Source organism: Phlebotomus argentipes, unplaced genomic scaffold, assembly GCF_947086385.1.
Source record: "Phlebotomus argentipes unplaced genomic scaffold, Phlebotomus argentipes genome assembly contig_2, whole genome shotgun sequence".
Taxonomy (NCBI): domain Eukaryota; kingdom Metazoa; phylum Arthropoda; class Insecta; order Diptera; family Psychodidae; genus Phlebotomus; species Phlebotomus argentipes.
This window is the reverse complement of record NW_026776162.1, coordinates 9,421,807-9,445,881: the sequence shown is the minus strand read 5'-3', so window position 1 is coordinate 9,445,881 and position 24,075 is coordinate 9,421,807. Positions and strand designations below refer to the sequence as shown.

General features: G+C 41.3%; 3 protein-coding genes and 1 non-coding gene across 4 annotated transcripts; all 4 read right to left on the bottom strand.

Annotated features, from left to right (window-relative positions):
* Positions 1-638: 638 nt before the first annotated feature.
* On the bottom strand, positions 639-760 carry Trnay-gua (transfer RNA tyrosine (anticodon GUA)). The gene is made up of 2 exons: positions 724-760; positions 639-674 (listed from the first exon to the last, which is right to left on the bottom strand). It is a non-coding gene; the product is annotated as a tRNA-Tyr (tRNA).
* Positions 761-1,062: 302 nt separating this feature from the next.
* Positions 1,063-11,557, bottom strand: LOC132265249 (uncharacterized). The gene is made up of 14 exons (XM_059765827.1): positions 11,368-11,557; positions 11,118-11,315; positions 10,872-11,057; positions 10,735-10,804; positions 10,259-10,568; positions 9,894-10,131; positions 9,096-9,437; positions 6,085-6,243; positions 5,025-5,222; positions 4,737-4,925; positions 4,378-4,447; positions 2,886-3,201; positions 2,233-2,470; positions 1,063-1,567 (listed from the first exon to the last, which is right to left on the bottom strand). Exons 1-14 carry the CDS (start codon positions 11,525-11,527, stop codon positions 1,221-1,223), a joined length of 3,021 nt encoding a protein of 1,006 aa, XP_059621810.1. The 5' UTR covers positions 11,528-11,557; the 3' UTR covers positions 1,063-1,220.
* Positions 11,558-13,054: 1,497 nt separating this feature from the next.
* On the bottom strand, positions 13,055-19,640 carry LOC132265248 (uncharacterized). Its single transcript, XM_059765826.1, has 14 exons — positions 19,218-19,640; positions 18,383-18,568; positions 18,249-18,318; positions 18,046-18,172; positions 17,555-17,725; positions 17,262-17,496; positions 16,849-17,193; positions 15,300-15,848; positions 14,578-14,647; positions 14,383-14,509; positions 14,147-14,317; positions 13,919-14,079; positions 13,689-13,765; positions 13,055-13,622 (listed from the first exon to the last, which is right to left on the bottom strand). Exons 1-14 carry the CDS (start codon positions 19,573-19,575, stop codon positions 13,273-13,275), a joined length of 2,997 nt encoding a protein of 998 aa, XP_059621809.1. The 5' UTR covers positions 19,576-19,640; the 3' UTR covers positions 13,055-13,272.
* A 1,930-nt stretch (positions 19,641-21,570) lies between these two features.
* LOC132263935 (glycine N-methyltransferase) lies at positions 21,571-23,715 on the bottom strand. The gene is made up of 5 exons (XM_059763960.1): positions 23,416-23,715; positions 23,227-23,354; positions 22,103-22,359; positions 21,943-22,046; positions 21,571-21,876 (listed from the first exon to the last, which is right to left on the bottom strand). Exons 1-5 carry the CDS (start codon positions 23,622-23,624, stop codon positions 21,711-21,713), a joined length of 864 nt encoding a protein of 287 aa, XP_059619943.1. The 5' UTR covers positions 23,625-23,715; the 3' UTR covers positions 21,571-21,710.
* Between the last annotated feature and the right edge of the window lie 360 nt (positions 23,716-24,075).

Here is a 24,075-nt window from a genome sequence, read left to right as displayed (position 1 = left end):
TGAGCTTCTTGAGAAGCTCAATGAGCAAAAATGTGCTGAGAAGGTCACAAAAAGCCTCCAAAATTGTCGTATTTCAACACCCAAAGTCAAGTTTTCCAGCTTCAAGTTGAAGATTTTGTGCGTCTATCGAGCCATTGAACTTACATACCGCATAGATTCTGAGATAATCAATAATTTCCCATGTTCTATTGCTTGTTTTATTGTCTATACAGAGTGAGAGCGAGAGACTGTTTAACACGAATTTGCCAAGATTTACCTTCAATTGCACTTGATTTTCTGCTTAATCGAACAGAATGAGTGAAATTTGAGTGAAATTTGTGGTCTTCATTGTAAGAAAATTATTGATTTGTGTTGCATTCATGAGAATATCAATATTTCCTATGATTTTGATTGATTTATTAAAAAATAAATCCACTAATTTGCTATATAAATATGAGTAATTTAAAGATTCACGACAAAAATCTGCTTCTTATGGGAAATCAGTAGAGATTTGAAATAAATTCAACCTATCACGAAAATTATCACCATTTGATGATGTGTGAATTTGTTGATGCAATTTACTGCTCATCTTCCTTATCATTATCGCGACTTTGTGTCTTTGCGAAAAGCTCTTGCAAAACGGCGCGCGCAAAAAGTTGTCCTTCGAGCCGGATTTGAACCAGCGACCTATGGATTTCTGGGCAACTCCCGCGGAATCCGGCGGATTCCGAGGGAAATCTCTCTCTACAGTCCACCGCTCTACCAACTGAGCTATCGAAGGCTGTGGCGAGCAGTGCAGCAGACTCGCTGTGGTCACGCATTCACTGCAATTAACATTGACATTCGCGCGCGTGGCAATTCTCTGTGGCCACAGAAATTCGTGGTTTTGGGCGCAATTCAATTCGCACGCCGCCTTTTTTCGCCATTGCGCGCCCAAAATCACGTTTACGACTGACCGCAGGTCATGGAGTTTATTTTGATAAGGCAGGAAATTCTCTGTGATGTGCAAACACTCCAGCAGAGGTCTTTAATATACCTATTAATGCTGCTAATTTCATGAGTCAATGGTTTTTTTTCAATCTGCGCTCTTTAGCCGCATTTTTCCACCCAAAAGCACAACTTTGCCTACTTCTTGGCGATTCAATTCAAAAGATGCCGCGGTTTTTCCTTTGGCAAAACTCTTTTTTATTTCTGCTAATCTCACTGCTGGGAAGGTATTAGTTTGGGGAAAGGGGAAAAGCTCACTCCTCTCGCCTCTCGACGGTGACCAAGTGCTTGTTCACCAGCTTCATCGTCACGTCAATCTCGAAGCGCAGCTCCTCCAGCTTCAGCTGCGTGGAGAACTTCAGGTTCCTGATGGTGTGCGCGATGGCGGTCTTCATGGACATCATGCCGTACTTGAAGCCGATGCAGTTTCTGGGGCCGGCGCTGAAGGGGATGAAGCTGTAAGGGTGCTGCTTCTCCCAGTTCTCCAGCAGAAAGTTGTCCGGATTGAACTTCTTGGCTTCCGGGCCCCACACTTTCTCGTCCCTGTGCATGCTAATCGTGCCGATGACGATGGCCGTGCCGGCGGGAATTGTGATGCCATCTGCAAGAGCGACAAAGGGTCAGCCAAGGGGGAAATAGGGCGGCAGGAAGTGGTGAAAAACTGCAGGGAAGTTATCGAAATTAGCTACAGTTTGAGATTTTCACAATATTTCCTCTTCAATTGCTTGATTTTCAGCAAATTAACCAATTATAGGTTATGAGACTAATTTAAATATGATTTTCATCTATTATTGTGCTTAGGTTTTGAGATATTTTCAATTTTTGACGCTCTGAAGCTTTTGCATGCAATAAAAATGACAATTTCGAAGCATTGGAAGATAAAATCGACAGGAAAATTGTTCTGATTTCAAACATAACCTCAAAAATAGTATTCAAGATAATTGAAAATGATTGTTTTAGTAATTTCCAGAATTGTTTTTGATTCAAAATGAATAAATTTTAAATTAAATTTGATCTATTTGACGAATTGTAAAAGATTTTCACCTCTTTAACACTTTTTCTTGATGAAATCTTAATTGTTTTTGAGGTTATGGGTAAAAAAACATACTGAAAAGAGTGATATTTAAGCGGGTTTTCAGCCAAAAATTTCGCCTGAAAACTTCATGATTTATAACATCACAGAATGTGACACAATTTTCATTCAGATAGATAATATTTTCCCCTTGGCATAAAATTAACCAGGATTTAAGTGTCTTTGAGCCTTACTGAGGTCAAAACTGTGTGTCGCATTTCTGGCCATGACTGGAACTGCTGGGAAGAGTCTCATGGTCTCCTTGATGACCCTCTCGGTGAACTCCAGCTTGTTCAGGTCATCGTAGGACACGTCAAAGTCTTTCGAGGGAAAGATGCTCTTCACCTCTTCGTAAACCTTCTGCTGATACTCAGGAAACATGGCGAGCATGAGAATGGCATAAGCAATCATCAGAGCCGATGTTTCATAGCCCTGAAAGATGTGGATTAGAGGAAATGTTTATTCTGTGACAACAATTTTAATCGTTTGTTATTTATAAATAATTTATTGGATCTGCAATTGAGAAATCGTGTACGGAAAACACACATGTGTTATAAATTAATCAAAGTGCATTTGGTTTATAATAAGGCAATTTGCCGTAAAATGTTTGCACAGACACGAACAATGTGTTGGCGATTACGGAGAAAAGCTCGCGCTGAGCTTTTCTGGGGCCTTAATTGTATCAATTAAAAATAGAGTGACAATAAATGTCGCGTGGGAGCCAAAGGGGGATTAATTGTGCCTCCCCAGAGGCCCTCATTTATTTCCCCTGATAATTCCATAAATCAGCTCCAGAATGGGAAGCGAATTAATTGGCAATGTGCTCGAGCTTAAATCCTCCACTCACCGCAGCCACGATGGTGCTGGCCTCGCTCAGCATGTCCCAGTCGTTGAAGTGGCTTCCCTCCAGCTTCAGCAGCTGATCGATGAAGATCTGGGGTGACTTGAAGGAGTCGCTCTTCTCATCAAAGTCCGACTTCTTCTCCGCGCCTTCCACGTTCTTGTTCGCCAAGTCGCGCTTCTTGTTCTGCAGGATCTTGCCGATGAAGGAGTACGTAATGTTGGAGCAGCGCTTCTGCTCGTGGTACATCTTCGTCAGCCTGAACACCCAGTCCAGATGATACCACGGCTTGAAGATGCGGTGCGTCATGATCTCGAGGAGTCTGTGGAGAGCAGAACACTTGAGATGAGGCCAATCACCGGCTCTCCTCGGGGCACAGACGACTCAAAGGTTCGTGCAATTAAATCCAGTGGATTTACGATGCTGTCTTTATCTGTCTTTGATTTGCCCAAGGCACAGATATCAGATTGGAAGTGGTGTACACTTCAGAATGATTAAGATATTATTTTCTTCCAGTGCTTTTTTCGGGATAAATTCAATTTTCATCCCAATTACATTGGAGTAATTGAAGTTATCGACATAAATTGTGCGTTATTTAATATTTTATTACAATTTTAGAGGGAAAATAGGACTGATTTTCACTAATTATACTCTTTAGACTGTCGATTTTAACCATTTTCTCATAAAATTGTTTAAAAACTTGATAAAAATTCATTATCGATGACTTATTTGTCGATTACTTCAAAGAAAAACGAGCAAGTGAGATAAGATGCTTTGAAATCTTCACATTAATTAAAAATTCACATAAAATCAATTTTCTACATGGTTTGAATTTACAAAACCCAGCAAATTGTGCTTCAATCAAACATAACCTCAAAGAAAGTCCATTTAAAAAACTTCTTGACTAATTATAGACTTGAAACTAGCAATTTGGAGATTATTAGCAAACAATAACTATAATAATTTTGTAATAAAGAGCTTAATAAGAGGAGCTTCTGAATAATTCTCTGAGAAAGTTACATTCAAAATTCATCTGGAAAATCCTCTTAGGATTCCTGTGGGAAAAGCCTCATGGAGGCTCAGATTGGGGCAGAATGCGATGGAGTGAGTTAATTGTTGCTGTCAAGGCGCACAATGCAGAGGATGATGAATGCTGGTGGAATTCCTCTGGAAGCCCTCCAAATGAACACCTCTCGTTCTTTTCCATTTGCCAAACACTCACTCTGCGCAATCTTCCGCTCCGGGGCGGACGACACCTGTCAACCTATTGATTTCTGACCATTGAATTGAAGTGGTGACAGGAGATAAAGCGCCCTGGAAGTCAGTGTGCGGATGAGACACACTTAATGACTCACCCCAGGGACTGTTTGATTGATAATTTCTGCCATGCGAATGTGGAGAACCTTGAGCCGAAGCTCGCACGTTCATTCATGTGCTTTTGACATGAATGCAAACGACAGAATTGGTTCAAGAATCCAATACATATATATCTACTCACTTATTGCCCGCATAGAGGAATTCCTCGTTCTCATTCTTCTGAATATTCATCTGTGTTCCCAGCGTTGTTTCTGGCAAAATGTGGAGAGAAGTGAAGAAAGAATAAACTGTCTGAGACATTCATAGACTTGTGCGGCCACACAAATTGCGTGTGGGGAAATGAGAGAAAAAGCTCTTCTGGGTATTTAAATGATTCACAAAGCTCTGCGTGCGTGATTTCTTTGGTGAAATTCCAAAGCTGATCAATTTGGTGATTCATTGAGTGCAATTTCGCGCGCATCACTCAAAAGTGAGACACTCTGTGATTTCCCAGATGAGCTTTCGCGCCAAGCAGTGATGAATTTCCTCGGTAATACTCACGACACACCATATCCAATGTGCAGGCGTCGATATATTTGTACATGTCGAATGTGCCGCCGTCGTCCGCCTGACGCTTGAGACGCTCCACCATGGTTTTCACCTCGTTGTTGAAGATGGGCATGAAGCTCTGCAGGATCTTCAGGCTGAAGCAGGGATTGAGGAAGCGCCGATGCTCCTTCCACGCGGGATCTGCAATTAATTTACCATTCCACCCCCAAAGGGGAGATTTTTCAGTAATTTGTCAGGCAAACTTGAGCTGTCTTGAGGGCTCTTCACTGCCTTCATTACTCTTGAGAGCGATTAATCCATCTCCTGCGTAGCTCCTTGTGAAGTCATAAACATCATCGCGATTGAGGCAGTGCTGCGATGTGAGGACAACTTGGCAATCCGCCGGCTTTGTCACCAGAATGTAGAACTTCGGGCCCAGCCAGTAACCGAGCGGCGTGGAGAATTTGGTCGTGAGATAATCCAGAACATTGAGAATGCCTGCGAATCACCCATAAATTCCGATACAAATGCTGCGATCGGTTATTTCCAAGGGGCAGATATTATGCTTGGAAGTGGTGTACAACTTCACGGAAAGTGTTTAGGAATTAAAAGTAGTCAAATATTTAGAATATTTGCACAGCAAAACCTTCCATTTCAACAAATTAAGGGCATTTTCTGCATAATTCTGTTTAGAAAAATTAATTTTATTCCTTTTTTCTAGGTTATGTGATTGATTTAAGACAGCTTCAGGTCGTTTAAAAATCCTCAAAATCATGAAAATTGTGTTTAATCTGGGACTATTTCTCTTTTCCTTGGCAAAATTGAGTTTTTCTGTTTAAATTACCTTCATATTAGGTAAAAAGAAAAGCTTAAAAGTCAATCATAACCTCAAAAATGGGATTTGAGCTCAGTTATTTCAAATTTAACGTCACTATCTTGTGGAAACATTGTATTCTTCACCTTATTCACTAATTTTCTGGGTGTAAAAAGGTTCAAATTAAGTGAAGAAAAATATTTAAGTTGCATTCATAACCTCACAATTTGATAAAATATTTTTTGACGCATTTTCTACAACATAAAACTAGTAAATCAAGACACAAGTTTGCCATGAATGAATCAAAGAAAATTAAATTCAATTTTTTGCCATTCAAAATCTAAACATTTGAAGAAATTAAACTTCTTGAGACGGAAAAATCTGGATTAGATTTGTGATAAGTCAGAAATTCGTGTAGAAAACAGTTGAGGAAGTGTAAGAAATGCTTTCAAATAAGTTTAAAAGTGTCTGGAAGTGTTGTAGATATTTGAGGCATATTATCTTCCCCTTGGTTTTTCCCCTAGAGAATTCGCCACGCGTTTTCACCTTCATTGGACAAGCCGATGAAGTGATAAGCGCTGCCAATGATGGGCAGAGCGAGAGGACCAGGAAACTTCCTGGCCGTCCTGTAGAACTCCCGATTGCTCCACAAATAGTAGAGATAAAACACCGCAACCACACCGATTAGCGCAATCACAATCATGGCTGCACAGCCAAAGAATCACTTTTGCCACAATGTTGCAGATCAATTCAGCACTTAAGCACTGCGCGAAGAACAACACTGGAGGAAAACCGACCGAACTGCCTGGGAAGCGCGCGCTAGACTGACGATTCTGCTGATTTTCCCAGGCATCAGCATTGAGAATCGCACTGGAAAAGCCGTAGAAGGGGTTTCAATGGAACGATCAAAGCTCAGAGCGAAAGCTGCAGCGCGATAAAGATGGAGACACATGGAAATTTGCCCCAGGAATGCGACTCACGGTCAACTTGCATAGCTGAAGAGTTCTGCTGGAAAAGCTGCTGCTGTGGTAAGCAAAGTTGTGCGGCAAGAAGTGAGATTCACATGGAATTTTACCACTTATGCTGCTGAGAAATTCATGATAAATTCTCAGTGAGATTCTTTGTTACGAATTTTAAAAGAATTTTTCCCACGTGAATAGCTTAGAGAGTTAAATTCCATTAAGAAATTCAAGAGAATATTTGAGAATGCAATTCGACGGGTTTAATTATCCACGAAGCACTGTAAAAGAGATTTTTAAAGAATGAAAATTTGACTATTTATACATTTTAATGTTAGATTCTCCAGGATTTTCCTAAAATACTCTCAGATTTTAAATGAATATAATATTTGTCTTATTTTTTAAATTCCTTTTTACTCGAAAACTTTAGAAAAAATTTCATACAAAGTATGAAAAGTTAATTGTTTAGATCTTGTTTGGATAAAATGTACTAAAATACTATGAAAATCGACTCTAGAAAGTAATATTTCACACGTTTCAGTCAAAAATTTTGATAAATATCAATAAAATCAACTGTAAAAAATCAGAAAATAATTATTACAGACCAATATTAACATTCTAATGATGGATTGAAGGGCGTTTTGAGGGTTTTGAGGTAAATTTGGTCAATTTCGCAGCGATATTGATGTTAAATTTTAAACCCGACGTTTTTAAAGTGTCTTTTGGAAGCAGAAATAAATTCTTACCCTGTAAAAAAGGTGTTTGAAAGGCTGAAATTTATTCTAGAAACACTCATTCGGATTTAATGGCTTTGATTTTAGGAATAACATGTGAAATGACAATTATTTTCATGACGAATCGACTCAATATTAGTGCGAATTTCCCCTCAATAATCGCGAAAAGTGGCTGTGAGTAATTGATCGCAATATCTGTGGTTTTCTTGAGAAAAACAGAGTGCATAATGCAATTTTCCAGCTGAACTGTGCAGCGACTGGCATCCTTGGCCGGCCCCTGAGATCTCGCCAACCTGTTTCTCATGATCGAGGCATTGGCTGAAGGAAAATGAGGTGAGTGAGTTTGCAGAAAACGCCGCGCGCGCTCTTGACCGCAATGTGGGGGTGGATGTTGATCATCTGCGTGATTTGGCGCCAAATGAGCTTCTGAGAATTCGCGCCGGAATGCGGAAATGTGCAGCAAATTGGGCGGATATCTCGCACGATGATCGTCAGATGGATTTTTTTTTGGTGTGAAGTTCATGATCGTAGTTTTCTTGGGAATTGTGTGTGCGTGAATGCATGGCAAGAATGTTGCAGTTTTTATCGTCAGCGTGACTTCCTTATGGTCTTCCATGTCCAATTGTGCAATTGTGATCTGTGATGGATGATCGCGTGGTTGATTCCGAGGGTGATCAAGTTGCAATCTTTCGCTCTGGTTTCACAACATGGCGCGCCAATTGCGCCATATTCTTTCGGTCGCGGCAAAAAACCCGCCACTTAAGTCTAATGAGAGTCTCTCTGCCCGATGTAATTGCATAGAATTAGAGGCGGTTCAGGTGAAAATGCACTCAATACTAAATTGACGATGCGGTCAAAGCCACGATCAATGTCACACGGTGAGGATCGCAAGGAAAACAAGTGTTTCTCGGAAATTCAAGCAACGTGACACTGTTTTGCGCACTGAAGTGCCCCTTTTTGGGCGTCTCTTAATTGAATTTATCCCCAGGATTTCTCATCTCCGGACGCTCTGCAAGTGTCCAGAGGAGATTGAAGATGAGCTTCTCTCACGTGAAATGTGTAATTTGATTGTGTGACCATCACGATCTGCATCCAATGCTCAATTTACTCATGACCTCTGACTTCCGGTGTCTTCTTGAATGTGTCAGAGAAGCAATTTCGCCAAGGCACAATAGAATTATATCACCAGTGGCGCAGTGTGAAAAGAATGCAGATTGATTGCATTGAGAATTGAGGGACATTTGAATGGTAATTCCATGTTTATTCCTCCTCCTGAGACGCTCTCTGCAATTGCATTTCACACCAAATGAAATGTATTCGCATCTAATTGCCACTTTGGTGCTCCAGAGAGAGAGACAGAAAAAAAATAAACACTTGCCGCAGAAGCGAAAGCTCACGAGAGAGAGAAGAACTTTGAATCTACTTATAATACACTTTCACATTCTCTAATTGCTGCACACACTGGTGAAAGTCAGAGAAATTTTAGGGTGCTTAACTCAATTTGAATAAGCGTTTCATTGCGCTCGGCGACAAAACTCTATTTGCCAGCAGCAACAAATTAGAAAGGGTTGTAATGGTGGAAAAACACTAGCGAAGGAGCTTTAATGGCGCGAAGAGGGAAGTTTTCACTGTTGTGACACAGTTTAATATTTTAAAGAGTCATTTGAAATTGAAATTAGAACAAAATTGTGGGCGTGGCATCGCAATGGGCGGGGCATTTCACAATGTAATACTAATTAAAACATCATTCTGGGTATGAAAATTCCATTTAATCACTTCTCATGACGCTCAGCTTAATGCATTTTTCTCATGTTTTCTTCTTAAACCACCTGTGAATCACTTCGCACTTTGGATTCAGTGCTCTATTTGCGTTTGTGCACGTGAATCATGTGCTTGTTAGTCAATTTCAGCGTAATATCGACCCGATGGCGCAATTCCTCGTATTTCAGGTCAGTTGTGAAGCGATAATTGCTGAGAAGATGAACCATGATGACTTTCAGCAGCATATAAGCGTACTTCATCCCCAGACAGTTTCTCGGCCCGGCGCTGAAGGGCACGTAAGCGTAAGGGTGGATCTTCTCGAAGTTCTCAGGGAGGAAGTTGTCGGGGTTGAATTTGTGGGCTTCGGGACCCCAGAATTCGGGATTCCTCTGCATCTCCAGCACGCCAATCACGATGTGTGTTCCGGCAGGGATTGTGTACTTGTCTGGGAAAAGAGGGGATGAATTGTTAGGGGAGGAATTTGCAGAGATAAATCAAGGAGACAGGTTTGATTTCATACCACTGAAAGACTAAATTAAAAGCTCTTGTTTGACTACAAAAGACACTCAAGAAATATTGCAAATAAGAAGAAAATTTCCAAGAAATATCCTTGTAAGAAAGGAGATGATTATGAGTGAAAAACAATTAATTTTATAATCAATTCTTGAGAAATCTTGTGAATATTCAAGAAATTAAGGAAATGTTATTTTCATTTGCTCTTTTAATCACTAATTAAGCTGCAGACTTTCGATTAGAATCTTTTTAACCCAAATTTGTGGTTGGAAAACACGCAAAAGCACGAAAAAGCTTCTTGAAACAGGAAGAAATCGATTATTTTCCACCCCAGAATTCAATTTCTTATCCCAAAATACATGCAGAACTTTGGGGAAAAGCTTCTCACCCAGCTTGAAGGGCGCATCGACCTTCCTGGCCACGACTGGTACGGTGGGGAAGAGCCTCATGGTCTCCTTGAGGCATCGCTCGACGTAATCCAATTGGCCCAGATCGTCATACTTGACATCGTCGCCGGTCCGGGGAATGACGCTCTTGACTTCCTCGTAGGCCTTCTGCTGCAGGTCCTGGTGCATGGCCAGCATGAGGATGCAGTAGGACGTGATGAGGGCGGTGCTCTCGTATCCCTGGGAGAGACAGGAAGTTTCTCAATTCACACACGCTTCACTCGGTCCGAAATCACTGTCTTTATGCATGAGGAGCACGTCGTTGGGCATTAATTGCAGAGATGCAATCGAGGGGCGAGTGACTCACCGTGGCGACGATGGTGTTGGCTTCGTTCTTCACGTCTGTGTCGGTGAAATAGTTGCCCTCCATCGACAGCTTCAGCAGCTGATCGATGAACAATTGGGGCGACTTGAAGGACGTGTTTTCGTCCAGTGGCGCCCTTTCCTCGGGCAGAGCCTTCTTGTACGTCGCCTTCTTCCTGCGCAGGATGTCATCGACGAAGCCAAAGGTGATGTCGGAGTTCTTCTTCTCCATCTTCGACCACTTGCTGAGGTTGAAGATGAAGTCTGAGTGGTAGAAAGGATTGAAGATCCGCGTTGTCATCGTGGCCAGGAGACTTTGAAAAAGTGGACAAGAAAACAGGTCAAATAAGCAGGAAGTTCACGTCCCGAGGCAAGGCGAATTGGCTTGAGAATGTGGGAAATTGTCTTATTGGGTGAATTAGAAAAAAATCACCAAGGCGGATCAGTGACAATCAGTGTGAATTACGTGGAAAATCTCACCTGTTGGCCGCGTCAAGGTAATCCATATTTTCATTCTTCTGAATATTCATCTGTGTTCCGAGTGTTGTTTCTGCAACATAAAGAATTCTCCGATCAGGAAATGCAATCTTTAGGGATGTTTCAAGGGGTGTTTTTACGGCAAACGACGTCCAGAGCGCAAGCGTCCATCATGTCGTACATATCAAAGTGTCCTTTTCCCTCCTTCTGACCCAATCTCTCGATCAGCGTCTTGACTTCTGTGTTGAAGATTGTCATGTAACTCTGGAGGATTTTCAAGCTGAAGCAGGGATTGAGGAATTTCCTGTGATCCTTCCAAGTTGCAGCTGAAATTGTTGGGTTTTGAGGCTTCGAAGTGAAGATTAGGGGTTGATTTTCAATCTTACCAGGAAGTGTCACGAGTCCATCGCCCGTGAAAGGCTTTATGTAGTCGTAAATGTCATCTCGGCTCAGACATTCCTGGGCATTGAAGACAATCTGGCACTCTTCCGGTCGACTGATCATGACGAAGAGCTTCGGTCCGAGCCAGAATCGCATCGGACTGGGATATTTTGTGCACAACTCCTTCAGATAGTCCAGAAGACCTGCAAATGCACACGCTAGAAACACTCACACTTCCACAGCAATCAAATCTACCTTCGTGCGACAGTCCAAGAGTGCAGTAAGTGTTGCCAATCAAGGGCAACATCAAGGGTCCGGGCATCTTCCATGCCACGCGATATAATTCCCAGTCGCGCCACAAATAGTGGAGGAACCAGAGCACAAACACTGTACAGATCAGCGCAATTCCCAGCATCGTGATCTTATCTCGACGCCACTTTGACTTCAAGTAAGCTCACGGAAGCTTTAAGCGCACTTTTATAACCTTTCCCGAAGCTGCGCGCGCACGTTTAGCGCTGAACGCTGGGGAAAATGAGAGAATTCTCAGCTCATTTCCTCTCACGGAAGAGGGGAGAAAAATCAAAGTGTTTGCAGTGGAAGAAACTATACTCATCGATAGTAATGAATTCAGTTGAAATCGCAAGTGTTTTCCCATGATTTGCAAATTACGTGCGCGCGAGAGAGAATTTCGAGAATTCTTCCCACGCTTTTTCTTCCCCAGTGAAATGTGAGAAATTGAGAATTACCTGTAAATGTCATAGAATTTCCCATTTTCTTCCAATCCGCCACCCTGTCAAATAACGTGGGGAAAATTAATGATGGCTCTTAAGTGGAATCCCGTGGGAAAGTAATATGATTTTCCCCATTAGAGCGCGCTTGTGTGAGTGTGCAAACAATTGCAGGCGAATTGGGTGGAAAAGCATTAAAGTGTGACACAAACACACACACGTGAATTTGTGGGGTGGAAAGGAAGTGTCTGCCATTGTGTCCCTCATGATTCCATCGAGATTGCCGCACAGAGAGTGGCCCAAATCATCACACTTGACATCATCACTCATGTTGGCGGTAATTGATTTAATCTCCTGTGCCTGCATTTCGGCTGGACTTCACTGGACAGGCGGTGAAAATCCACGCCAGACACAGTGTTGAATTGCAGACAATCTCCAGTCCAAGGGGAAGATAATGCACTTAAATCTGTACGTCAATCCATTGTGAGATTATGAAGCAAAGAGATGATTTTTCAACTTGTTTCATACAGAAATTAATTATATTTTGCCAAAAATATTAGGAAAACAGTTAAAAATTGGGCTTTAAGACAGAAAAACCCCCGGAAAACTCTTTAGAGACAATATTTTGAGGTTATTTTGAGTTTAAAATAAATTAAAATGATATTTTAGACGCGATTTTACCCTGAAAAATTGTGCGATTCCCACTTAAACTGACGAATGTTGAATTTAAAACATGTAAAAGCTTAATCTTCCAAGGAAGAACACCTTTTGCTATTATCGCTAAAGCGTGTTTTAATATTGATTGAGATCGCAGCTTATTCCACAGCTTCCAATCTGTTATTTTGTTGTTAACACGGTTAAAACACGATTTGGAGAAAGTTTTAAAATTACAAATTTAACGTTTTATCACAAGTGATGAAATTTTTACGACTTTTGGTAACTTTTTTAACAGAAATTGTGAAGTTTTCAAAACAATCAGCATTGTAAGTCATATTATGTGTTACTCAGATTAATAAAAACTGTTTAAAACTAATGTAACACATTTTTAACATTCCCTATTTGAGTGGGAATCGCTTCAAAACTGCAATTGTAAGTTATTTATAGGTTGTTTAGGAATTAAAACTAATCTATTTATTCACTAAATTTCATCTTAAAATGTCACGAAATCATGAAAACAATCATAAGAATTGATTTCTTTATGTAAAACATTCCGAAGCGATACAAAAAGTGCTCTAATTTATTGTGAAAAAGTGTTTTACAGAGTGTTTTGCACAATATCTCCTCCTTGTCGTCTAAGATCATGAACTTGACTCGCAGAAGACTTGCTAATTCGGCCATTTGAATGCAGCTGAGCGGGTTTTGTGCATAAATCACTTTCTTAGCACACTTTTTCGCCAATGATGAGACTTTCATCGCCACCTTTAGTCGGGATTTATTGCTCAGCGCGCTTCTCCACGTACACCATGTGCTTGTTGATGAGCTTGAAGGTGATGTCCATGCGGTGGCGGAAGTCGCTCATCTTGAGGTCCGTGCGGAAGCGGAAGTTGCTCACCAGGTGGATGACGATGGTCCTGAGGAACATGTAGGCGTACTTGATGCCGATGCAGTTCCTCGGGCCGCCGCTGAAGGGCAGATAGGCGTAGGGGTGCATTTTCTCGAGGTTCTCGGGCAGGAAGTGGTCAGGATCGAAGTGGGCGGCGTTCGGGCCCCAAACCTCCTTGTCGCGCTGCATCATGCTGATGGCGCACACGATATTTGTCCCCTTCGGAATGACGTACTTTCCTGTCGACAAGAGGAAAATCAATATGAGAAAACGTGGCTGAGCGGCTTTTGAGTGTCTCGATTAACCCATTTGGAACGGAGCTGTGGCGGTTCGGGCGATTAGCGGCACTGAGGGGAACAGGCGCATTGTCTCCTTGATGAATCTGCAAGAGTTATTGATTTTTAATAGCCACCGATGCATTGTGCACCTGATTTATGCTCAGAATGCACTCAATGTGACGCTTTTAAATCGTCTAATTGATTGTATCGATTGCATTTATGCACTGATTGTGCTTAATTGAGTGATTTACAATTACCTTTCCAAGAATTCATACTTGCTGAAGTCGTCATACTGAACATTGTCCTCTCTATTGGGCATGATGGACTTGATCTCCTCGTAGATTCGCTCCTGATGCTCAGGAAACATGGCCAGCATGAGAATGCAGTAAGAACTGACCAAAGCTGTGCTCTCGAAGCCCTAAAAGACACCGCAAATTGTGTTAAGAAAGTGAGGAAAAACTTGATTTTCTAGCGTTAATTCTCACCGTGGCGACAATTGTGTTCGCTTCGCTGACAACATCGCGATCGTTAAACTTCCGCTCCTCCATTCGCAGCCTCATGAGTTGATCAATGTAGATTTGGGGTGATTTCAGCGGTTGATCATCGTCAAGATTCACTTCGGGCGCTTTGTAGTTGATCTTCTTCCTCTGCAGAATCTGCAAAAGTCACTCATTAAACACTCTCACGCGACAAACATGTGTTTCTTCTGCGATAAGATCACCTTATCGACGAATCCGAAGGTGATGTCAGAGCTCTTCTTCTCAACCTTGTGCAGAGACGTGAGGCGAAAGAACCAATCCCACTGCAGAACAGGATTGAACATGCGAGTTGTGATGATGGACAATAAACTGCAAAATGCGCAAGTCATAATTTTCTAGAGATGCAAATTGAAACATGTGTAAACTACGCGTCTTACTTGTTTCCCGCCTCAAGATACTCAATGTTCTGGTTCTTCTGAATGTGCATCTCCGTTCCCATTGTCGTCTCTGAGAATTTATGGCGGGAATGCAAGAGGAAGATAGTAAGTATTCAATCTGTACACCATTTTCTAAGAGTAATATCAACTAATAACTGAAATTTAACTGAAATCTGACTCAAATCTGACTGAAAACTTCAAAATTCACGTTTTCATACAATATTTTGTGGTTTTCTTCAGCTAAAATTACACTTTAGTGCATTTTTCTTAACCACAATCCTTTAAAGCATTTCCTTTTTCGTTTCTTACTCAAAATCGGAACAGTTTATTAAGAAAAATTGAGATTATGTTTCACTTTTGAATTGTTTTTGCTTAAAATCATCGATTTTTATGGTGTAAAAATACGCAATTCTACTCATAAAATGAAAATGTCTTCAATTTAAGCACAATAATTTCAATTTTAAGTTATTGTTTAGTCTTAAATCAGTCACATAACCTAGAAAAATATGTCAAAATTAGGATTTGGATAGAAATTAATTTCTAAAAGTGAAGTAATCAACAGAAAATCAAAGCTTGTGACCCAAATATTGTATAAATTGAAGCACTTCTACTTCCTTAAACTTCTTCTGATCTGTACACCACTTCTGGTCATATTATCTCCCCCTTGGCGGAATGTTCGTGCGGTTAATTGGCTATGCGGCGATTCCTCGAAAAATACTCACGACAAACCACGTCCAGAGTCAAGGCGTCCATGTAGTTGTAGATGTCCGTGGGATTTGGCTTGTTGCACAGCTCCTGGAGGCGCGAGACGAGGACTTTCACCTCCTTGTTGAAGATTGGCATGTAAGTTTGCAGGATCTTGAGGCTGAAGGTGGGATTGAGGAGTTTCCTGTGCACTTTCCACTGCGGCTCCTCGAGGGAAACCAATCCGTCACCGCCGAAGGAGCGCAGGAACTCGTAAACGTCCGCCCGACTGAGGCAATTGGGCGAGTTGAGGATGACCTGAAGATCGTCGGGCTTCTTCGCGATCACGTACATCGTCGTGCCGACCCACCATCGCACGGGCGTCGGGAAGCTGGTGGTGAGGAACTGCACCAGCTTCAGCAGTCCCTCATTGGAGATGCCCAAAGCTGTCTGGTAGTTCCCAATCAGCGGGATCATGAAGGGTCCTGGCATCTGCAGCGTGAGTCTGTACAGCTCACGCTTCGACCACAAATGCCACACCAGCGTGGCGAGGAAGAGCAGCACGAGAATTGCCCACATCGCGCCTAGTCAAGGAAAAGCTCTCGAAAAACACCTCAACACGGAACTGGAGATTCTCCACTTGATGTCGCGCCTTTTTATAATCACTCCAGCCACAACGAAATGCTGCTGATCTCACGATCGTCCATTGGTCGACCAAAACGCAAAAGTTGAATCGGGAATCAAGACGCGGACACGCCTCAACATCGCGCCGAAGAACAGACATTGGAGCATTTGCATTGCGATTAAACCTTGCCCAGCACTTCGCGTTTTGCGCGATCGCGACTCAAGATGGGCAAAGAGTGGAAATTTCCATGCTTCTTCAAGACATTTTTAGTCAGAAATCTTAAGAATGTGCAACAAAAGCTCTGAATTCACCATTTTATATCGCTTTTCTAGCCAATAACACTGCAAACATTCGTATTTACTAGCAAATTTGGGAATATACTGTAATTTTAGTGTTGAAAAACAGTGTGAAAGTCAATTTTCGAGATAAATTCTCTTCATTTTGAGCCAATTATCAAGTCATTATAAATTGATATTGCTTATCTTTGTCATTGGAAAGTTCTGAACCGGATTCTGAGAGATTTCTCTATACTTTTTCCGGTTCAAATCACGATTAAATATAAATTATTATGTAAATATCGTCGTTTCGTATAAGATAACAATTTTATATCGCTTTTCTAGGTTTTAAACACTTGTCCTTATTGTGAAATTTTTCAATTTAAATGCAAATTTGAGCATTTAGTGGATAAAAATTGTGTGAAAGTCAATTTTCGAGCTAATAATCTTCATTTTGATCTTCTTGATTGAGTCAAAATTGCTTATGTTTTGTCATTGGGATGTTCTTAACCGGATTTCTATAGATTTCTCAAGAGATTTCTAATGCTTTTTCCAATTCATATTTGAAATTTGAAAGAACAAACAAATCGTGCGACTGCATTTATTTCCTCCTTGTCTTCAGAATATACATTGAGCATTTTCTTGGGCTGCAGAGGGTGGAAATGCCTCGGCTTGCGCCGCTCTGTCACTTGTTCCTGGCCGTGGCGGACACCATGTGCTTGTTGTTGAGTTTCAGCGTGATGTCGATGCGGTGCTTGAGGTCAGAGAGTCGCAGATGCGTCCGGAACTTGTAGCTGCTCACGAGCTGCGCCAGAAGGACCTTCATCAGCATGTAGGCGTACTTGATGCCGATGCAATTCCGCGGCCCGGCGCTGAAGGGCGCATAGGCGTAGGGGTGGATTGTCTGGAAGTGCTCGGGGAGGAAGTTGTCGGGGTTGAATTTATCCGCTTCGGGGCCCCAAATCGCCTTGTCTCTGTGCAGCGTCACGAGGCAGATGAGGAAGTGAGTGTTGGCGGGAATCGTGAATTCTCCTGAAGGGGGGGAAGAAAGGGAGAGTCTTGAGTCTTGAGGCCACGGAGAGAGCTTCGAGGAGACTTACTCAGCTGAAAAGGAGCACTCGCCACTCTGCCAATCACCGGCACTGTGGGGAAGAGTCTCATGGTCTCCTTAATTACCCTCTCGGTGAACTTGAGGTCGCCCAACTCCTCGTACTGCACGTTCGCGGGATCAGCCACGACTTCGCTGACTTCCTTGTGCACTTTCTCCTGGATTTCGGGGTGCATCGCCAGCATGAGGACGCAATAAGACGTGATGAGCGCCGTGCTCTCAAAACCCTGTGAATTTCTCCGGTAATTAAGTGAGAAGCTCTCTAAAGCGACAATTATTACTCACTGTTGAGATGATTGTGTTTGATTCGCTCTTGACATCGTCATCGGTAAAAATTCCTCCTTCAACGGAGAGCTTAAGGAGTTGATCAATGTACAGCTGAGGACTCTTGAAGGAAATCTGCTCGTCATCTTCCTTTGGCGTCACGTGATAATCTCTCTTCTTGTTTTGCAGAATCTGTGTGTTTGTGTTTGTGTTGCAAAATGATAATTGATGTGTGATTAAAATGTTTGCAAAAAAACTCACATAAAAGTTAATTAAACACCACAGAAGACAATTGCATGTGAAACTTGTCTGGGGAGATGTTAGAGAGCGATATTGCCAATGCTAATTGACTGTTTTTGCCCGATTGCACAGAACCGGATCTTGAGGAAATAATGTTGAGCGCAATGTTGTGAGGTGAAATATGGCGAGCATGAGAACATCTTAAATAGACCAGCTTCGCCTGCAAAGTCAGTTAGTCAAGTTCAAGTTGATGAAACAGAAAATATATATACCTTATCGACAAATCCAAAGACAATTTTCTCACTCTTCTGCTCAATTTTGTACCATTTTGTCAGCCTGAACAGTGAATTCACGTGCAGAAGTGGATTGAAAATGCGTGTCGTGATGATTGAGAGTAAACTGCAAAAAAATCCAATTCAATGTCAGACAAAATTGCAGATATTATACTATTAAATCACTTTGTATGCAAACTCACTTGTTGGCGGCCTCTAAATAGTCAATGTTCTGATCCTTCTGGATGTGCATTTGGCTTCCCATCGTGGTTTCTGAGGATTTTACAGAGCTTTCACTGTGAAATTAACCGAAATAAACTGCTTTTTTCACACTCACGACAAACAATGTCCAAAGTACAAGCGTCCATGAATTGATAGATATCAAATTCTGGCTTTCCATCGAATTTCCTCAGTCGATTGACGAGCGTTTGGGTTTCCTTATTGAAGATCGGAATGTAGCTCTGAAGGATCTTGAGGCTGAATGTTGGGTTGAGATACTTTCGATGGTCTTTCCAAGCGTCAACTGAGCAAAAACACACGCGAAATGCAAATTTTCCATGCAAATTATTGACTAACAAGGGGAAGATATTATGGTAGGAAGTGATGTACGGATTTTGTGGAAGTGTTAGGAATTTGAAGCACTGTAAAAGCTTCTGTTCAATCAAATTGAGACATTTTCCAACATCATTTTGCTCAGAAAAATCAATTTTATTACTTTTTCTAGGTTATGTAATTGATTTAAAACAGATTTTAGTGATTAAACAACCCTCAATATAATCAATTTTGTATTTAAGCTGGGAATACTTTCATTTCCTTGGCAGAATTGAGTATTTTAGTCAAAAAATAAACTTAAAATTGACTAATAAACAACTTTAAAGTCAAACATAACCTCAAAAATATCATTTCGGTATAGAAAAAAACATATTTTCTTGGCTATTTCCGCGTTTTGTACTTTAAAGTGGCATTATTAATTATATTATTCACTAATTTCTAGGTTTGGCAGGATTAGAATGAGTCTAAGAAGGGTTTTAAAGTCGGATTCATAACCTCACAATTCGGTCAGAAGAGAAAATCACGACAGAAATTGTGATTTGAGTCGGAAAAATGATGGAAAATGTCCTTAAAGGCGTTCAGAAGTGTCGAAGACTTGTGTTGATGGCCAATTAACTCACCTGGAAGCACAAGAAGTCCATTTCCGGCCAGAGTTTTGGTGTATTCATAGAGATCATCGCGATTGAGACACTCTGGCGTGGTGAGGATGACCTGCAAGTCCTCGGGCTTCTTGATGAAGACGTACATCTTGGTTCCCATCCAATATCGCATCAGTGGCGCCGGATAATCTTTCACCAGCTTGTTCAGCATCTCAAGAAGCCCTTCGTGGCTGCGCCCGATGAGATTGTAGGCGTTGCCCAGGAAGGGAATCGGAATGGGGCCTGGCATGATCCACGAGAGTCTGTAGAGATCTCTGTTGGTCCAGAAGTGGTGCAGAAGAAGCGCAGCAACGCAAATTGCCAGCACGGAAGAAAGCATAACGCACAATTTAAGACACACTGGCGACTATGAAAACTCCCGCGAATGCATTGAGAAGGTGGTGAAAATTCTGCTCATATTTATAAAGAGCAGGGAAACAATTGAATTTCCCTGTGCATAATCTAGTGGAAGAGTCACGGATATTGCTATCAACTGGAGAGATGCTGTTCCATTGCATTTCGCACTCTCACTATTCATTATGAATCCCACGTTATCACGAGTGGAATCAGTTTTGCCACCAGAGCAAGGGGGAGATAATATGCCTGAAATCTGTACACCACTCTCAGACACACCCACAATTCCTCTGATGCGGAATTTTCAACACTTTAGGCACTCCTGAACGCCTCAAGGAGGCATTTTTCATCGCTCTTTTAGAGTTTTGCCTTCAGAAAATGCTTTGAAATATTCTAACCAAATTGTGAGGTTATGAAGTGGACTTAAAAACCCCTTTTTGGACTGATTTAGATCTTTATAAACCTCAAATTGAGTAAATATAGTGAATCTATGAATGTTTCTTCTAGATAATGAGGTTGAATTTATCAACAAAGAAACATTCTTCTAGACTGAAATTGGATTTTTTGAGGTTATAATTGACTTTTAAGCTTCTTCTCAAACAATATCAAGTTTTGTCGATCAAAAATGATAAATTCTGTGGAGAAAAAGAGAAATAATCTCAACTTAACCACAAATTTGAAGACTGAGTGTCTTGCTAAGTGTTATTAAATCGAAAGAATCTGTTTTAAATCAATCACATAACCTAGAAAAGCAATCAAACCAATCAAACTTGCTCAATCTAAGTAAAATCATATAGAAATTGAAGCTTTTGCTATGCAAATATTCAAGATATTTTACCACTTCCGATTCCCGAACACTTCCACAAAGCTGTACACCACTTCCGACCACAATATCTGCCCCTTGCCACAGAGTTTCGCAATGTAATTTCTCCCTCTCGAGTTGCGAACACTCCGTCATCTCGGAGATTAATACTTCATGAGGTTTGGGGGCGGATAATCTCCGGCCGAGAGAGTGAGAGAGAGAGAGAGGGCATCCGCTCTTCCCCCCGGAGATACCCTGATGACGATGTTGTCACCTGTGAGTCCATTAATTCACTTACCGTGACATTTACCCGGCGATTAGCCCGCCAGAGTTTCTCCCAGCCAAAGAGGTGCGAAAGTGTCTCTCAATTGCAGGCTAATTGTGCAAAAAATGCAATTATGGTGACAATCTTGTGTGTCATCCTCGCACATTGCCTGGGTGTTTTTCTGCTCGCAACATTGCAACATCAAAAGTGTGTGTCTGGCCTGCATATCAGATGCTCAATTTGCAGTGCAGAACCAGTTTTTCGCGATCACCAATTGCGCGCGCTTCAAGATCATATAAATGAGCACCATTTTTCGCCAGAAACACACTCAATTTATGACTCGTGCGCAGAGTTGTGCTTGAGACACTCAACACGTTATTATTTGTGACGTCTTGCAGAAAACCGCTCAAAAATTAGTAAAATCTTGGCTCAATATAATTGCAATGTTCTGAAGAGTTTGAGGAAATTCCTTGAGCTTTCCAAAACTGCTTTACTTGTGAAAATCCGCTGATTTTTATCACATCTGCAAGGCATTATGTGGTGGAAATGATGTATTATTAACTGCTAAATTAATACCTAAGCTCAATTGTTTATACTCAGAGGCTTCGTAGAAAAAAATTATATATTGTGGAAATGTTTCCTAAGAAATGCTCTATAAGTTGAGGTTTAACTCGTATTTTTCGCATTCATTCGCTATTTTATAGGAATTTATTTATGTATGAAACAGTAAATATTTTCAGCTTTGACAGCAAAAAGTGTCAATTTTGACTGTCTTGCGACCACTTGGCGACTTTGATATGTTCTAATGAGTTTTAGCTTAGAAAATGACCTTTCCAAATCTGTACCACTCTAGACAATCGGATGAAAACTTCCTGAGATATGAACGATTTAATGGTGAAAAACACACAACAATATTTTCCTCTTTATAAAAATCTCTATTTTTGCATATAAAAAAAAATGACGTGAAGGTTGAAATGTAAGAAAATCGCCCAACTCTATGCCATAGTTATCTAATAAAGTGCGATTAATTCACGTGAAGCTCATTAAGCGGCAATTATTTGGCCTTCTGGACAACGTGGATGTAAAATCCGGGAGTCGCAGTCTCAGTCAGAGGCTTGAAGTCACCGTAAATGTCGTACTTTGCCTTCTTCCCGAACACTTCCTCCAGAATGCGCTTGAAGACCTCCAGCTTGTGCGGATAGTAAGACAATCGGAATTCACTGTGCATATAAAAGGTGCTTTTGAGAAGAATGTGTGAAAATCAGCTGTGGCGATCGCATAAATACCTCGTTTCGCCGTTGCCGTTGCTGATTGAGTAGTCCAGAATGACCTGCGTGGCTTTTCCGCCCACATAGAGAACGGAGGTCTTGATGTCAGACATGTGATCATTCTGCAATTAGTCGCTATCAGAGTGAGATTGTCGCTGGATGGACAGATTGCACTTACATTGTAGTAGATGCACTTGGACGGCGTGCTTCCAGTCTTGAGAATGTTGTCGTAGTTGCGATGATCGATCAGCAGAAGACCGCCAGGCTTCACGCATCGCTCGAAATTCGCGATCGCGAGCTTCTGATCGCGCTGATCGCCATAAGAGTCCGTCATGTGCGCGAAGGAGTTTCCCAGGCAAATCACAGCGTCGAATCCGTCGCCGATCAGGTGGCCGAGCTCCTGAGGCACCGTCAGCCAGTTGGCTTCCTCGATCACTGCAAACCAGTTTCTCACAGATCATGTGGCGATATTTCAGGCCATTTCCCGCGGGTTTCTTGACCCAAGGGGCAGATAATTGCCAGAAATGGTGTACAGAAGTGTATTTGTATTGCAAAAGCTTCGATTTCAACAAATTCAATCATTTTCTATTTTTTTTGGCCCTAGAAAAATGTATTTTATTGATTTTTTAGGTTATGTCATTGATTTAAAACCTTTAAAAACAGATTCTGGCGATTAAATAACACTCAAAATCATGAAATTTGTGTTTAAACTGGGAATATTTTTCTTTTTCTCGGCAGAGTTGAGCATTTGTGTGCAAAATAAATTCATATTCTCTGAGAAAAAGCTTAAAAGTCAATCATAACCTCAAAAATGTCATTTCAGTCAAGAATAATGTCTCTTTCAATTTAAAATTCAATTTCATTATCGTGTAGAAACATTGTAATATTCACTAAATTTAGTAATTTCCAGCGTTGAAATGATTAAAATGAGTCCAAAAAGGTTTAAAAGACGGTTTTCATAACCTCACAATTTGCTCATAATTTTTCTAAGCGTTTTCCAAAGATAAAACTTGAAAATGAAGACAAAAATGGTCTAAAAGCAAATTCTTAGACGTTAAGATATTTTCTAGTAATCTGAAATCTAAGCATTTGAAGGGTTTAAAGTAAATTTAAGGTTAAACGAATCTTAAATAAGTGTAAAAAACACTTGAAGGAGGCTTTAAAGCGATGGAAAAAGTGTCTGAAGTGTTAAAGATTCTGCACAGAGACTGTCAGAAGTGTCACGGAGTGATGTACAGATCTAAGGCACATTATCTCCCCCTTTTCTTGACCTTTAGATAGCGCGCGTGATCTTCAACTTACCCCAATTGTCGAAGGCCTTCTCTTTGCGACGCTCCCAGCGCTCTTGCAGCGCGTATTTCAGCATCTTGTCCGAAATGTCGGCGGAAACCACCTCAAAGCCCTCTTCCACCAGCAAAATGGAGTCAACACTGCAAGGAAAGTCGCTCAATGACTGACAAAATGCACTGATAACACGCATTGATAATTTACCCAGTTCCGCACGCAACATCGAGGATTCTCTTGCAGCCGTGCTTCTTCAGGAGATTCACGAGGAAATTCCTGTAATTGTCCGTCCTTGAGCGCTTGTCACCGATGAAGATCTCCCACACTTTGGCCGCCTTTCCGTCAGCATACTGATCCTTGACGCCTTCGGCAGAAACACCCGAAGATCGAGTTAATATCACACTGTCGTCCAGCATTCTGATGCACTTTTCTACGTCAAAATCGGCGGAAGGATTCGCGAGATCTTCTCACGCGGATGATCAACACTTTTCTGATTGAACACTTGGGCGAAGTGATGAATTTATAATTCTGTAAATACTTATTTATAACACTGATAAGCAGCTGTTTCCATACCCAAAAATCACGCTATGCCTCTCAATTCGTAATAATAAAGATGATAAGCGTGAAAAGATGTTTTTCTTGAGCATTTTCATCAAGGCACTTCAACTGCACACGCTGTTTTTGGCTGGTTTTCATCTAGCTGGTGAGGAAGACTTCTCTTGATCAGTGGATTGATGGAATGCACGACAATCTTTTGATGCTTCTTAGCGATAAGTTGTGTATCTCAAAGACGCCTTGAGTGCTATCGCTTGAAAACAAATGACTTGCAATTAATTCTTCTCACACACATAATTTCTAGATCTACAC

Excerpts from the sequence above, each read along its gene's own strand:
- LOC132263935 (XM_059763960.1), bottom strand. The coding sequence starts at position 23,624 with ATGCTGGACGACAGTGTGATATTAACTCGATCTTCGGGTGTTTCTGCC. Across the intron at positions 22,360-23,226 it reads GAAGGCCTTCGACAATTGGG|TGATCGAGGAAGCCAACTGG; the intron begins GTAAGTTGAAGA and ends ACTGGTTTGCAG. Across the intron at positions 21,877-21,942 it reads AACGGCAACGGCGAAACGAG|TGAATTCCGATTGTCTTACT; the intron begins GTATTTATGCGA and ends TTATATGCACAG.
- LOC132265249 (XM_059765827.1), bottom strand. The coding sequence starts at position 11,527 with ATGCTGGGAATTGCGCTGATCTGTACAGTGTTTGTGCTCTGGTTCCTC. Across the intron at positions 11,316-11,367 it reads TCTTGGACTGTCGCACGAAG|GTCTTCTGGACTATCTGAAG; the intron begins GTAGATTTGATT and ends GTGCATTTGCAG. Across the intron at positions 4,926-5,024 it reads TGGATTAATCGCTCTCAAGA|ATCCCGCGTGGAAGGAGCAT; the intron begins GTAATGAAGGCA and ends AATTAATTGCAG.
- LOC132265248 (XM_059765826.1), bottom strand. The coding sequence starts at position 19,575 with ATGCTTTCTTCCGTGCTGGCAATTTGCGTTGCTGCGCTTCTTCTGCAC. Across the intron at positions 17,497-17,554 it reads CAAACACAATCATCTCAACA|GGTTTTGAGAGCACGGCGCT; the intron begins GTGAGTAATAAT and ends AGAAATTCACAG. Across the intron at positions 14,318-14,382 it reads CCTTCGGATTCGTCGATAAG|ATTCTGCAGAGGAAGAAGAT; the intron begins GTGATCTTATCG and ends TGACTTTTGCAG.